The sequence below is a fragment of the Ictalurus furcatus genome, chromosome 4 (genome assembly GCF_023375685.1).
Source record: "Ictalurus furcatus strain D&B chromosome 4, Billie_1.0, whole genome shotgun sequence".
Taxonomy (NCBI): Eukaryota; Metazoa; Chordata; class Actinopteri; order Siluriformes; family Ictaluridae; genus Ictalurus; species Ictalurus furcatus.
Genome location: NC_071258.1, coordinates 12,157,395 through 12,171,863, shown reverse-complemented (window position 1 = coordinate 12,171,863; position 14,469 = coordinate 12,157,395). Strand labels below are relative to the sequence as shown.

General features: G+C 39.2%; 1 protein-coding gene across 1 annotated transcript in view; it reads right to left on the bottom strand.

Moving 5' to 3' along the window:
* cpne2 (copine II) overlaps positions 1-12,434 on the bottom strand; it is a 42,607-nt gene extending 30,173 nt beyond the window's left edge. Inside the window, exons 1-2 of the mRNA XM_053622997.1 lie at positions 12,232-12,434; positions 492-694 (exon numbers count right to left, since the gene is read on the bottom strand). Coding sequence (XP_053478972.1) covers positions 492-665 — 174 coding nt within the window. The 5' untranslated portion in view covers positions 666-694; positions 12,232-12,434. The remainder of the gene's footprint in view (positions 1-491; positions 695-12,231) is intronic.
* Between the last annotated feature and the right edge of the window lie 2,035 nt (positions 12,435-14,469).

Below are 14,469 nucleotides of genomic sequence, written 5' to 3'. Positions count from 1 at the left end.
ACGCTTAAAAAGCATAAGCCTTTTGTTTCCTATGTTGTTGCCATGGCGACGGTGAGCTGAGAAACACTGATTTCATGTTCAGGCTTGCACTATTGACTGTTAGCGGAGGTCCACTCCAAATCACAAGGACACACACTCTCTCAAACACACATTGTGGCCCCCGGAGCATCCGCTCCTTCTTAAAGCATTTCTCTCAGACTTACTGACTAACTAACTAACCATCGCTGCTTCTGTTCACCCTCTCCGAAACCACTATTCTTTCTACACCCTCCATTCTATCCATTGTTCTCTTTTTCATATCGGTTTTGTTCCAGTTTTTCTATTCCTCTTGCAGCTATCTCGTCTCTGCTCCCCATACTGTCCATCACATTTATATCTGTATTAAGAAGGCTATTGAATACTCTCACATTTAAACTTAATCTTTGCCCTGGCCCCAAAACTTTTCATCAGCAGTACTGAAGGACAGAGAGGATGTGTCAGAGCTTCCGCACCTCCACCCAGTTACTGTCCACCTCCTGGAAGAGCACGCAGAATGGGTCGGACTTAGACGCAACGTCGCGGTCCAGCAGATTCGAGCAGCACACTGAGAGCTCCACCTTGGTGATACAGTGCTGAGCACCAATGGCAGGGCCGGCATTGGGCCCCGAGCCCATTGTGTAGGCCATGCAGGCTGGAGTGCCTCCTCTCCCACAGCCTATACACACACACACACAAACACACACGGAGGGAAAACAATTACTGCACAGGAATTACACAGAGTAGTAAATCAAACTCAAATTGCTTTCATTAAATTTGTTGGACTTTTTATCTCACTGCGGTGAACTTTCTCTTTTATACAGATTATATAATTAACAGCAATAGTCTTCGTAATGTTTAAAAAGTAGTTCAATAGCACAGATCCTTTCAGTTCAGAAACTCCATAGCTCATGTTTAATGGCAACTGCAGTCAAAACTAGCCGACCATGATCTGGATGTAGACCTAGCAAAGTATTTCAATGGACCAAATCGAGTACTGCAAAAAATACTGGAGCAGAACCGATAAATGTGTGACATAAACACCAACCAGCTCAGCTTCTGTAGCGGATCCTCTGTTAGGCTGTATTCAGTCACATGCATTTATGTCAACTGTGCAACTGAAGGCATTAGGTAGGAAAAGGGAAACTGTGCTGCTAGTCAAAAGTGGTAGCGTGAAGCACTACCACAAAACAAAACATATCCACTTTAAATTGTCTTATTCATATCTATAAACTAATTAATGGTTAGAGCTTAAAAAGGAAATGTTGTCACCATTCTCTTATGGTAGTTAGGTATGCTAACTGGACCTTTTGTAGGCAAGGAGTTTTATGTAAATGGACCTTTACACAAATTTTAGTTCAATACTCATGATTTAAAGTAACAGAATGCAAGTTTGGGATTTAGAGACTTGTTTGGTAGAATTATGTAACAGCAAGTAAGGGCTGTTCTGTGTAAGGGAGTGCCTTGTGCAGATTTATCTGATGGTTGTGAATGGAAAGTCTATACAGATTTAAAGAGTATTTGCAGGCTCTCGAGTGCCACAACCATGAATTGTTTCCTCAATGGCTTCAAGAGAGCATAATACCCTCTCTGGGTGGGAGGGATAGTTTTCTTCTCTGAACTGTTAATTAGAACAACGCTACTTATTAGTGAGTGGCTGTGAACCTACATACGGACGTAGGGTGCAGTTACAGATACCATCATAATACAGAAGTGTTAAAAGCATAGAACTTTTACTGTGCATATTAACACGAGTGTCACTGTTGCCAGTATTAGGTGTAAGATTTAACCTAAAGCTGAGAGAATGGCTGCTCAATATGAACACTGACTTAGCAAAGTACACACAGCCCACTGTAGCTAACTGGTCAGCAAGGTTTAGATTAGTAGCTAAAAACACTGAGAAGGAAGAAAGGAAAAAAAACAGAATGGAGAAAAAAATACACCATTAGCAACCAAGCACTTTGATTAATTCACAGGCTAAACTGTTAGAGTACAGGTTGGATCACATTAGCTAGCTGACTAGCTAAAACTCTGAACTGAGAACAAAATACAAGGGAAAAACAAATAAAAGCAAGTAGGAACTTTACGACACAACCAAGCATGAGTACCAAAAACCAGACAAACAAATCAAACACACAATGTTAACTGCCTAACATTAGCTAGCTAAAACTTCACAACAATGTGAAAATGCTTTTATTATGGTCTGCACTTACTAGCATTTGTATATCCACTGACTTCTTAATTTATTTATTTTTTTAAACAAAACAGTTACTACAGCTTTAACCAGTAACCCCATTGCACATAACTAAACTGACCAAACCAAATCAATCAATCAATCTCTCTCTCTCTCTCTCTCTCTCTCTCTCTCTCTCTCTTACACACACACACACATACAAACACACACGCATGTCTTCACAGACATTGCTAGCAAAAAAGAAGAAGGACGTCATGGCAGAACATGAGGAACACAGCAAGAGCTCCTGTTGCTAAGAGACTGATGTACCAATGGCTTTTCTCTCTGTGTTAGTGTCCCTAACCACAAATAGGCTATGACCACCATACACAGAGAATACAAATACAGCTGATTAATATTCATGTTACATCCAGTTACTTCATGTTACATCTCAAAACTGTGTCAAATTACATTTCGGCACAAAAACTGCAAAACAATATTGGATTATCCAACCATGTAAAGCATCACAGCTATTGAAAGAAACAAACTCCTATTTTAACAAACTCCTGATACTGATGTCACCAACTAAAAAAAAATGCATGCAAAGTTTAACTGCCACAGTGACCTGCATAATGTGATGATTTGATCTTTGAGGCCACTGACCACATAGCAAAATATGGAAACATTAACCACAAGGGCAGAAAGAAGGAACCAGAAACCAGAACAAAACAAAATAAGTAAGATATCTATGAGATATGATGAACTAAAACGGTCTAACTATTTTAACATGTTTTCCAACATGTTACAAAACTTTGATAAGAAAGTGCTAAAAACATGGTAGGCATTAATTTTAGGTATGCTGTAGCTGAAGGGCTGTGTGTTTTCCCATAATGTACAGTATTCTGTCAGTTTTAACAAATTGCTGTGTGCATTCAAAAAGAACATGTAATGCAATAAAGCACAATATTCAATCTGACATCCACAGTATATAGCCTGAGTTCATATTGGTTTAATGTCCCTGTGGTGTCTGGCTTATATGTACTTTGATCAATTTAATCTAAAACCAAATGTTAAGGGTAAAGGACGTTGCTCAAGAGCACAAAAGAGATTTTCTGGCATGTCCTAGTTTCTAATCAGTGGTCCAGCACTGTAAACTCTGAGCATTTGCACTAGGATCTGGCAAAAGAGGTCAGGTATGAAGCTTGAAGAAAGGTCAAATGAATTAACATGGAAGCATATTAGACGTGCATGTGCTGTGCTGTATGACACGTTTACTGCATTCATTCATTCATTCGTCTTAAGGATCTGCTTTATCCTGGTCAGGGTGACTGTGGTTAAGTTGCACATTTCACTGTGGTTAAACCTTCTGCAAGAGCAAATAGAATGGGGTTTAAAAATCAAAACAAAAACAGTCCTATGACCATGACGCTACACTGAGCTCCCTCTGCTCACTTTAACTGAGTTTTGATTAGCTGATTTATGAAAATCAATTTATCTCTCACCACATAGCACAAATGGTTGGTTACTAGTTGCTAAGTATTTAGAGTTGCTAAGTATATTAGAGACTATTGGCTAGCTACTGAATAGGTGACAATAGCAGCATTTGCACTGAGAATAATTTGTTCTTCATTATTGCCATATTAGCCTTTAAAATACTGATATTGTGAAGAGTTAAAATATGCAAATGAGCCCTCTAAGCAACCTACAATTTCTATTATGTTCCATAAGAATTCTGGGGAAAAAGATCAGGTATTCTGGATAAGTTTACTGGATGTTTTAATAAATCGTAACGCTGACAAGATCCAAGAAAGGACGTAAACTTTGCTTGAATTAACACAGTGCAATAACAGGTCACAGCGTCAATGGCGTGTTTTAATGCATTGCAAGGCATAAGACAAGCACACAATGTCACAATATAATCATAATATGATGTTTTTGTTCATATTGCGACACCAAAATGTGCACTGTCTCTAACATGTTTTTTTGAAGGCCATTTGTTGCTAAATTAAATGGAGATACATTTCATTTCTGCAGAGACAATAAGCGATAAGAGAAAACAATTTATTGATCCTACAGCAGGAGCTTGGATTAGAGGCAGACAGGTGCAACATTGCAAATTCTTTTATCATATATGCACAGAAATACACAAAATCAAGATGTGTACATGAGCAGATATCTAGGTATCTATAGTACAGATACGAGATCAGTGTTGTGGGATGACAAAACTGAATATAACAGCTCATCAAAGCAGAGATGAAGTCCACACATAGGCAGATGGATGGATGACTAAACAGACCCAGCTTAGTGAAGCTAAGCACACTGACAGGCAGAGGAATGAAGGACCCACGATGGTTGTTTGATGTACGGCATTTACTTTATTCTTTGTGCCTGAGATTTATATGTGATTTAGGTCTATACCTATATAAACAGGAACCTACAAACATATAAGCATGTAAAAATGCTTATTGCTAAATTAGTATTTTTCCTGTACACTGCTCACTGATGTACATGACTACTGATGTGTGGGTGCTGAACACTATGATGTGTACACACACACACACACACACACACACACACACACACACACACACACATTAATGAGGACCTTCTATTGACATAATTATAATGCAGCTAGTTAATTCTATGCCTACACCTGAACCTAACTCTTAACTTCACTTCCATAACCAAAAGAAACATTTAGGCTAGAAAAAAAAGAAAAGAAAAGAAAAGCAATTTTTCTCATGGTGAACAGACAAAGGTCATTCACGGTTAGATTTTCCTATCAATGTGTGGAGATATTAAAATGTGTATGTACACAAACACTCAGACAGAAGCATGATGGGATTTCTGACAAGAACAGCATTTCCAACAGACAAACAACAGCTGTTAATCTCATTGCTGAAAAATGTAATATGTTCTAAATGTTTTGTCTCTCCAATTCCACAAATTCTTCTCAGATCCATGTTTATAACTAAAATCTGTTTTTAAGTCTCAAATCTGAGATCCTGTTCATGTTCTTCTCATGGATTAAATCATTAGACCCCACAATCTCACAAAAACATTTTATAGAATTTTTTTGTTAGTTTCACCTCAACAACTTTACAGTTTAAAAACTAGAAGGAATTACTGGTACAAATTAAAAACAAAACTTTTATAACTCTATTCACATTTTTTATTTTAAATAAGGTCACTTAAATCCACTTCAGGAGGCAGAACCGAGAGCAAAACTCACCCAGTGAGCCCAAACATCCCATACTGCCATCCGATTAGTGAGTGACACACCTTATGTTTCTCCCCAACGAAGCAGTGCCTTTATATAGTCTTCCAATGTTAAGTATGGTTCTCAGGATAATCATACATCTCCCATGTTTTACTTTAGGCAATGACGTAATGGAATATTCATCTCTAAATCCCAGACTCCAGACACAACAGAAAGCTTTAGGAAGATGAACAAACATGACCACACACACACACACACACACACACACACACACAAAGCTGGAGTCAAAGCCATCCACCCATCTGTGGTCATAGTGGAAACTCTGGCTCATGCTTTTTTTTTTTTAAACATCACTTAAATTACCATCAGCTCCACTCTTATTCACCTGTCTGCCTAGTGAATTACCAGAAATCTCAACCTGGTATCTAGTGCTTAGGAAACGCATACAGAATGCAATGCAAATTCATTCAATATGTAAAATGAATTTGATTACCATTGATTTTCATTTTCAGATTTCAGGAGAACCATTAAATAGGTTGTTTTGCTGCACTCTATCCCATCATGCAGGCATCATGCAGTCAAACGTAAATGCTAGTCCTCTCTAATGTAACAACACTGCAATATTTATCTGTCATTGGAAATCTGTGAATCTCTAGTTAACGTTTTTACAGTTGTATGATAAAGCTTACACAGTTAGAAAATGATGAGAATGAGAACGAGAGGGCCAGAAGATTAAAGTGTGTGAATAGGTACAGTGTATAATCCTAGACTAATCACATATAACTCCATACGCACAGCAATTCAGCTCCAGTAGTTCACCCAGCTTATTCACTAGACCTCCATGTCTTTATTGTTCCTGTTAATGTTTAAAAAGCTGTCCTTTTACAGTAATGAAAACCTGTACAAAAGACATTAGTAACGTAGGCCTGACAGTTCTGCTGCAAGTGATGCCTACAAGTCCAGGTAATGCTGCACATACAGACAATGGGAAATTTTACAAATAACAAACAAGTCACCAAATGTTGCTGCAATCAACGCTGGCCATCATGGCCAACAAAATAATAACAATTTACACCAATCTTCCTGTTCCAAAGTTTATACACCCTGGCTCTTAATGTAGTGTAGTGTATTGCCTTCTTGAGAATCAATGAACGTTTGCACCTTTTGTAATAGTCGTGTACTAGTCCCTCGATTGTCTAAGTGTGAAAAGATGGATCTCAACATCATATAGCCGCTGTTGGAAAGGGGTCAGATATGCAGAAGATGCTGGAAAAGTAAAGAATGTGCAGAACCTGGAGGATTTTTCTGAAGAACAGTCAACAGTTTAACTGCTCAGGACTCATGAACAACTATCACAAAACATAAACACAGTCGCTGATCATCCAGATAACAACACACAGTATTAAGAATCAAGGGTATGTAAACTGGTACTTTTGTTTACGTTTGAACTGGTCCATTTATGTAAATTCAGTTATTATTGTGTCTTGTATGTAATGTATATGTAAATAGTCCACAAGTTAATTAGCTTATTTAGGGCAGTACTAAATAAAAAACAAAATGCAATTTTTATGATCCACCTAGGCACAGTGGCTTAGTGATTAGCAAGTTTGCCTCGCACCGTCAGGGTTGGGGGTTCAATATCCACTTCTGCCCTGCGTGCGTGGAGTTTGCATCTTCTCCCCATGCTTCAGAGGTTTCCTCCCCCAGTCCAGAGACATACATTGGAGGCTGATTGGCATGTCTAAATTGTCCGTAGTGTGTGAATGGATGTGTGAGAGTGTGTGTGATTGTGCTCTGTAATGAATTGGCACCCCAGTCAGGGTGTCCCCTGCCTATTGCCCCGAGTCCCCGGGATAGGCTCCAGGCTCCCCGTGACCCTGTATAGGATAAGCGATACAGAAAATAGATGGATGGATGAGCCCCCTTATTTAAACTTATCTAAACTTATGACCTCAGCTCTCACAACACATGTTCAGACAGTGCAGAAACAGTAGGCACTTCAATATCATTGAAAATGTTGACAAGCAGGTAGTGCTGAGTCTGTGCAGTTTTATAGATGAAAGGAAGAACATAGGATGCTGTTGCTACTGTTCAGGTAGTGCCACTTTTATTAGTATGTGTTTTTGATCTTTTCTTCCTGTCAGTAATAAGTGTGGAAAAGAGGTGGTTGGCTGGCTTCATGTGTCTCAGAGGAAGCACATGTTAGCTTTCACGCTCCCCGGTTGGTAGCTGTCTTGTGATCGAGGAGAGCTGGCTAAGAATTGGCAAATGACAGCAAAATTGTGCCAAAACAATTTAAAGTGAGCTCAGTGTCTACCCAGCTCTGCAAAGCCACCCTGATGCTCAATCATGTCTTTCCACTTGCTCCATCCTGAATCCTTTCTGAATGCTTTCTTTTCCACAGCACTGGCCTCAGGCAGTTTTGTAGTGTGAGCGGTTGTTAACAACTGCAGAAGCAGAACCTTTAGTTGAATGTCAGCCATCCAAGCTATTGCTACAAACAAATATATCAACAACAACAGCACAATTCTAGGTTTAACTCCTAGTGCCGTAGTTAGCATTTGGCTTTCTGTTTATTTATACCCCAACATTTTTTGGAATGCTTGGACACTTTTGAAATAATTAGTAGACAGAAACACTACTTTCTTCCAAAGAGGTTTCTTATCTGATGTTAAATAAGCTCACATTTTTAGTTTTGGTTTACAAATTGCTGGACAATGATTTCCGTGATCTGTAAGCCATAATCATCAAGATTAAAACAAAAAAAAGTCTTGAAATATATCAATGAGCCTTGGGTGCTCATGACCCAGTTGCTGGTTCACCGGTTGTTCTTCCTTGGACCACTTTTGGTAGGTACTAACCACTGCATACTGGGAACATGCAACAAGGCCAGCTGTTTTGGAGATGACTCTGACCCAGTCGTCTAGTCATCACAATCTGTGAGTGGTTTTGATATTATGGCTGATCCGGGGGTGGGAGTGGGGAGGGATAGTACCTAGTACCTAGCATAGGTACTAGGTATGTGAACAAATAAACGTTTGATAAATTAAAACATTTGTGTATCATCCATTTTTTAAATAATTTAATTAACAAGACACCATTGAATACAGTACAGGTCATTTTCACTCACTTATATGCATTAGTATAAGTTTTTTGCTTCATGCATTCTATGGTTAAAAAGTTGACAGCAGCTTTAATTCCTGCAAGGTATGATCCAAAATCAGTAAATCATGTTATTCACTTCTGAAATGTTCCTTGCAATCCCCCAGCTTCTGCTATCTCTCAATTGCTTTTGCAGAAATCATGACTTCCCGCAAGCCTTTGCAATCCATGCCACAACACACTCCATTGTGGGAACCACTAATTGTTTGTTGGAAAAAAAATAAAGCATTATGGGGATGTAAAGTTTCAACAACTAAAATGTTGCAGCAGCATTGTAGAAAGGTTAACATAAGGTTGTTAAAAAAATATATTATGTAAAAATATTTTTGGAATTCTGAAAACACCTGACAGAACTTTTTTGGAACCAAATTTCTAGTCAAGTCAAGTGAGTTTTTATTGTCATTCTTCTATACTGTATATTCTTGAGCATTGTCTGCATGAGCTATTTGTATTCATTCAACTTTTGCATTAAATTGAGGATGTGAGTAGTGTCTTTAGGTTTGGCTGTGGTATATAAAACACTGCATGACATTTTTAGGGAAAGCTAAAAAGATTTTATAGGAATTAAACTGCTCGTTAACAATACTGATCCCTATGAACTACCAATGGTTAACTAATGGTCCAGTAGTGCTACATCCTCCTCTTTTTTATTTTGTGTGTGGCTGGAGAACTTATTCATTTAAGCTATTTGAATCATTGGAAACTCATATGCAATTTACAAATGGACAGGTACAGAATCATCATTTAAACAAGTTCAGAAACACAACGTTAGTAAGACATAAAGATTATTGAGAAATCGCAACAAACTCTTTCCTGAAGACTTTCCGATTTCAGAAAGAATTAAAAAAAAAACAGCTTTATTTCTGACAAAACACTGGTACTGGAGACTCCTTCTCATGTATCCTCACAGAAAACTTCACCATATCAACAGTTACACACATTTAAATCTGTTTATGTAGAGCATCCATCATACAAGTTCAGGTGTAAGTTGTTATTATAGAAATAATAACGTATTAGAAGAAGCACATTAATATGAATCTGTGATTTGCCTTGAAGCCAGAACTCCTTTCAGAGCCATTCTGTTATAGAAACTTAATCATCGAGACTTCAACGGAGATAAGGGATAGTGTCCTATAAATGTTCACATCAAAACAGTAAAGTGAATTTCCCACTAGTCACTGCAGAGTGGCATTACATTCCCAAGCCCTATTAAACATACCATATGTAATGCACATACACAGAAAGCCATTTGGGATTTAAGCCACTACTGAGACAATCTCCAATGCAATTAAAGCATCTTTAACCACATACTGTAATGAATAAAAGGAATGTGCAAGATTTCTCTAATATAGTATTATAGTTAGTCATGTTTCAGTATCAGGTGACTTTCTGTATGAAAGAAAACACAGTGTATGGATTTTGGTTTTGCCGACCTGTCTGTTATTAACAGCGTTTCACCTCCTCATTGCTGAGACATGCCCCTCTGATAATTGCTATTTTTCCCCCCTACAAAATGAAGATCACTTGATTTTAAAGCAAACACTTTAATATATTCCGTCCATCTTGACAGACTGTTTGACTCCATCAGAGCTTCTCAAATACTAATAGCTATGTTCCTGCACATTTAAAGCTTTCACTGCTCATTACTGGATAAAGTTCATGAAGGGTCTTGGTCATTAGCTGATGAGCATGTTTGTTTGACATAAGGAAAATGTTCAATTGTACAAGGCATTATTTAATGCAACAACACAACTTTAGCAACTTTTGTGGACACCTGACCATCACAACCATATGTTAATTTCCCTTCAAACCTGTTCCAGCATGGCAGGCCCAAACCTGTTCCAGCATGACAATGACGAACGCCATGAAGAAATGGTTTGCCAAGGTTGGAGTGGAAGAACTCGAGTGGCCTACACAGAGCCCTGACCTCGACCCCACTGAATGGCTCTGAATTAGAATGCAGACTGCATCCCAGGGTTCTTCATCTGACATCAGTGCCTGACCTCACTAATGCTCTTGTGGCTGCATGAGCACAAATCCCCACAGCCATACTCGAAAGTCTAGTAGAAAGTCTTCCCAGAACAGTGGAGGTTATTATAACATCAAAGAGCGGTTAAATCTGAAATGGGATGTTCAAAAAAAAACATCTGGGTGTGATGGTCAGTTGTCCACAAACCTGGAACCCTCCTAAAAGTGGGACCCCCTCCCTCAGGTGTGCGTGAAGCACAGCCAAGGAGTTCATGATTTTTATTTATTTATTTATTTATTTATTTATTTTTCACAAACCTTTTTTTATCAATGGAAATCACAACCCATTATTATCATAGGTCACATTTATGTTTGTAGAGTTATTAGCCTTTTTAACTGGTCCCTTCAATTGGTTTAATTCAAACCTCAATAACTCAGAAACATGCCAGCATAAATAATGTGAACCTGGACCTCGTATGTTCTGCTGGCAGAAATTTCAGAAATAAAATGCTGTGATAAACAGCCAATAATTTTGTACACGTTTAAATAATGAACCTAATATTTTCATGGTTGTATTAAGTTGGAAGGGGGTCTATCAAATTTATGTTACAGTTAAAGGAATCCCTAACTGCAAAACATTTGACAGCCACCTAATCTAAAACACCTCCACCAATCATTTACATGGCAAACTTTTGATAATTCTTTCTTTTCACTTATGCAATCTTTGAATTGTTGGCCTATTGTTTTCGTGATCAAAGCACACACCTGAAGCTAACTGCATCCAAAGGTGTCACATCCTGTTAACAGAACTTTATAACTAGACAAAATGCACACACAATTTTTGCAATGAAACTATGCTATAAACTGTTTCATATGAGAACATATATATTTTCTGAAGGCAATTTGTCTTGAATAACACAGTAAATGCAAACATTCATTATAAAACATCAACATTGGAACTTGTATAGTGTGTCTCTGGCTTGAATGTGCATGTCATTTAGAGCTTTAACGGACTTTAAATGGACACACAGATATTTGAAGCCAGGCTGCACTGGAAGATATTACGCATTAAATATTTAATACATTTAAACTATAGACTGTATTGATTTATAACGTAGTGCTCGAATTGCCAAAATGTATTGAATTATTGTCAATTTATTCAGTTAAAAAATATTTAACGTTTGTACAGCGTCATTATTCTGTTGCACTGCACTGTCTACACATTCTTGATATGAACCTGTGGATACAGTGTTGATTAATAAAGCATTAATTTAACTAAAAGTTGTATAGTAGATTATTGTACTCTATTAATTATTCGCTGGTAATGTAGGCTACATGTCTGTGAGAAGACACTTAGAATCGTGTGAGCAAAAAAAACAACAAAACAACAAAACATTAAAGTGCCAGAATTCTGATAGCGACCCTGATAGTCTTATGGACTAAGTGTTTGTTGTGAAATTACAGATGTGGACAAGCAGTTCCAGATGTTGGTGCCGACCTGCGTAAATATCTGGCTAGTTTACTGGCTTGTTTTTCCATCGCAGCCTACATAACTGCACATAGCTGACTAGAGAAGTCGGATGCGCTCTTTTCCTCAATGCCAACGCCTTAAAACACTGGATAAAGCTTACATAGAGCTGTCCTACGCGTTTGAATGAGCGCGTGCGCTATTTTGCGAACAGCCATCACTCACCGCTTAAAGCTCAGTCCTCACGCGCTGCCTACTTTCCTTCCGCGAGTTCTCTCTCGTTTTTTGCTTCTTCTTCTTCTTCCTTGCCCGATTTCTTTTGCTCTGGAGCGCTGTTTCAGCAGTGTTACTGAAATTATTGGCTGTCCGTCTGTGGTGATGTGGCAGCCCGCGCGGACGCACTGAAGTTCCGTTAAGCAGATGGTTTATTTAGAGCGCCGCGCGCTTATTTCTCCCCATTGATGGCTGCTGCAAGCTGGAGTTCAGCGGTTCACACGTTTCTGCCAACTGCTCTAGCACAGTGCTGCACACAGGGCTCCCTCTCTCACACATTCACACACACACACACACACACACACATACACACCCTTCCTGACACTGTATTTCTTATGAGAGAAAATACAGGCCACTGTGCATGGCTTATTGATTGTGGTCAGAGGACTGAAGGGGGATCCTTACACCTCAACCTGAAGCACCTGTTGAGACAATACATCTCTTTAATCTCTTTTTTTTTTTTTAGCCTGTCGGTTCATGTAGTTTATTTACAATAGACGTTATAATTTAGTCTATCTGTGGGGTGTGTGTGTGTTTTAAATGTCACTAGCTGTATGAATGTTCTAAAGAGCCGAGATGAATTCTTGTATGTCATGTGCTCTGGGTGTTGTTTACACATTTTAAAACCTCTGCCTGTCAATCAAACCCGAAGAACAGCGATTATTGGCGTCATTGTTGTCAGGCCTAGTCGCGTCGTGTCTATTGTTAATTAAATAAGTCACGCTGAAGATTGAGGAAATGAAATGTTTCGCTCCAGAAGCGGAACGTGTGAGACATGCGGTGTGTCATGGCGGTGCTGCCACCTAGCGGTTTCAGCCTTAAGGGCTTTTGGCTATAAGTTTAACATGCCTGAATTTGGGGATCTTCTCCCAGTCCTGTCTACAGAAACTCTCAAGCTCTGTTAGGTTGGATGATGATTGCTGAAACACATTTTCAGCTCTTTCCAGATATGTTCAACTCGGGTGCAAGCTCTGGCTGGGCCACTCAAAGCTGTGCCAAATTCACAGATTTGTCCCAAAATATTGAGTTGTCCCAAGGTACTGAGGTCCCAAGCACTCTTCAGTAGGATTTCTTGCCTCTGAACATTGATTTGTTCCTTTTTCCACAAATCCTGACATCTTCCCAGCCCCTCCAACAACATGATGCTGCCACCATTATGTGCTTTACTATGTTCAAATGCTGCTTGCACTACCATTTCTTTTTTTAAAAAAAAAAAAAAAAAAAAAAAAAAAAAAGGTTTTATTACACTGTGGCAAATAAATAAGAGGCTAAGAGGAAGATAAAATTACCAAATTTTAGGTCATTTTATGTAATACACAGATCAGCCATAACATTAAAACCACTGACAGGTGAAGGGAATAATATTGATTATCTTGTTACAAAGGCACCTGTCAAGGGGTGAGATATATTAGGCAGCAAGTAAACAGTCAGTTCTTGTAGTTGATGTGGAAAAATGGGTAAAGTGTAAGGATCTGAATGACTTTGACAAGGGCCAAATTGTGATGGCTAGATGACTGGGTCAGAGCATCTCCAAAACAGCTGGGCTTGTGGTGTGTTCCTGGAATGCAGTGGTTAGTACCTATCAACGTGGTCCAAGGAAGGACAACCGGTCAACCGGCAACAGGGTCATGAGCACCCAAAGATGCACATGGGGAGTGAAGGCTAGCCCATCTGGCCCAATCCCACAGAGGAGCTACTGTAGCACAAACTGCTGAAAAAGTTCATGCTGGCTATGATGGAAAGGTGTCAGAACACACAGTGCATCTCAGCTTGCTGCATATGGGGCTGCATAGCCGCAGACTGGTCAGAGTGCCCATGCTAACCCCTGTCCACCACCAAAAGTGCCTACAATGGCACAGAACCAGACCATGGAGCAATGAAAGAAAGTGGCCTGGTCACATTTTCTTTTACATTATGTGGACGGCTGGGTGTGATCTTACCTGGGGAAGAGATGACACCAGGATACACTGTGGGAAGAAGTCAAGCCGGCAGAGGCAGTGTCGGACTACAAGTCCGATCCATAGAAGCCCCACCTCGCAACTCACAGGACTTAAAGGATCTGCTACTAACGTTTTGGTATCAGAAACCACAGCACACCTTCAGAGGTTTTGAGGAGTCCATGCCTCAACAGGTCAGAGCTGTTTTGGTGGCACGAGGGAGACCTGCACAATATTAGGTAGGCGGTTTTAT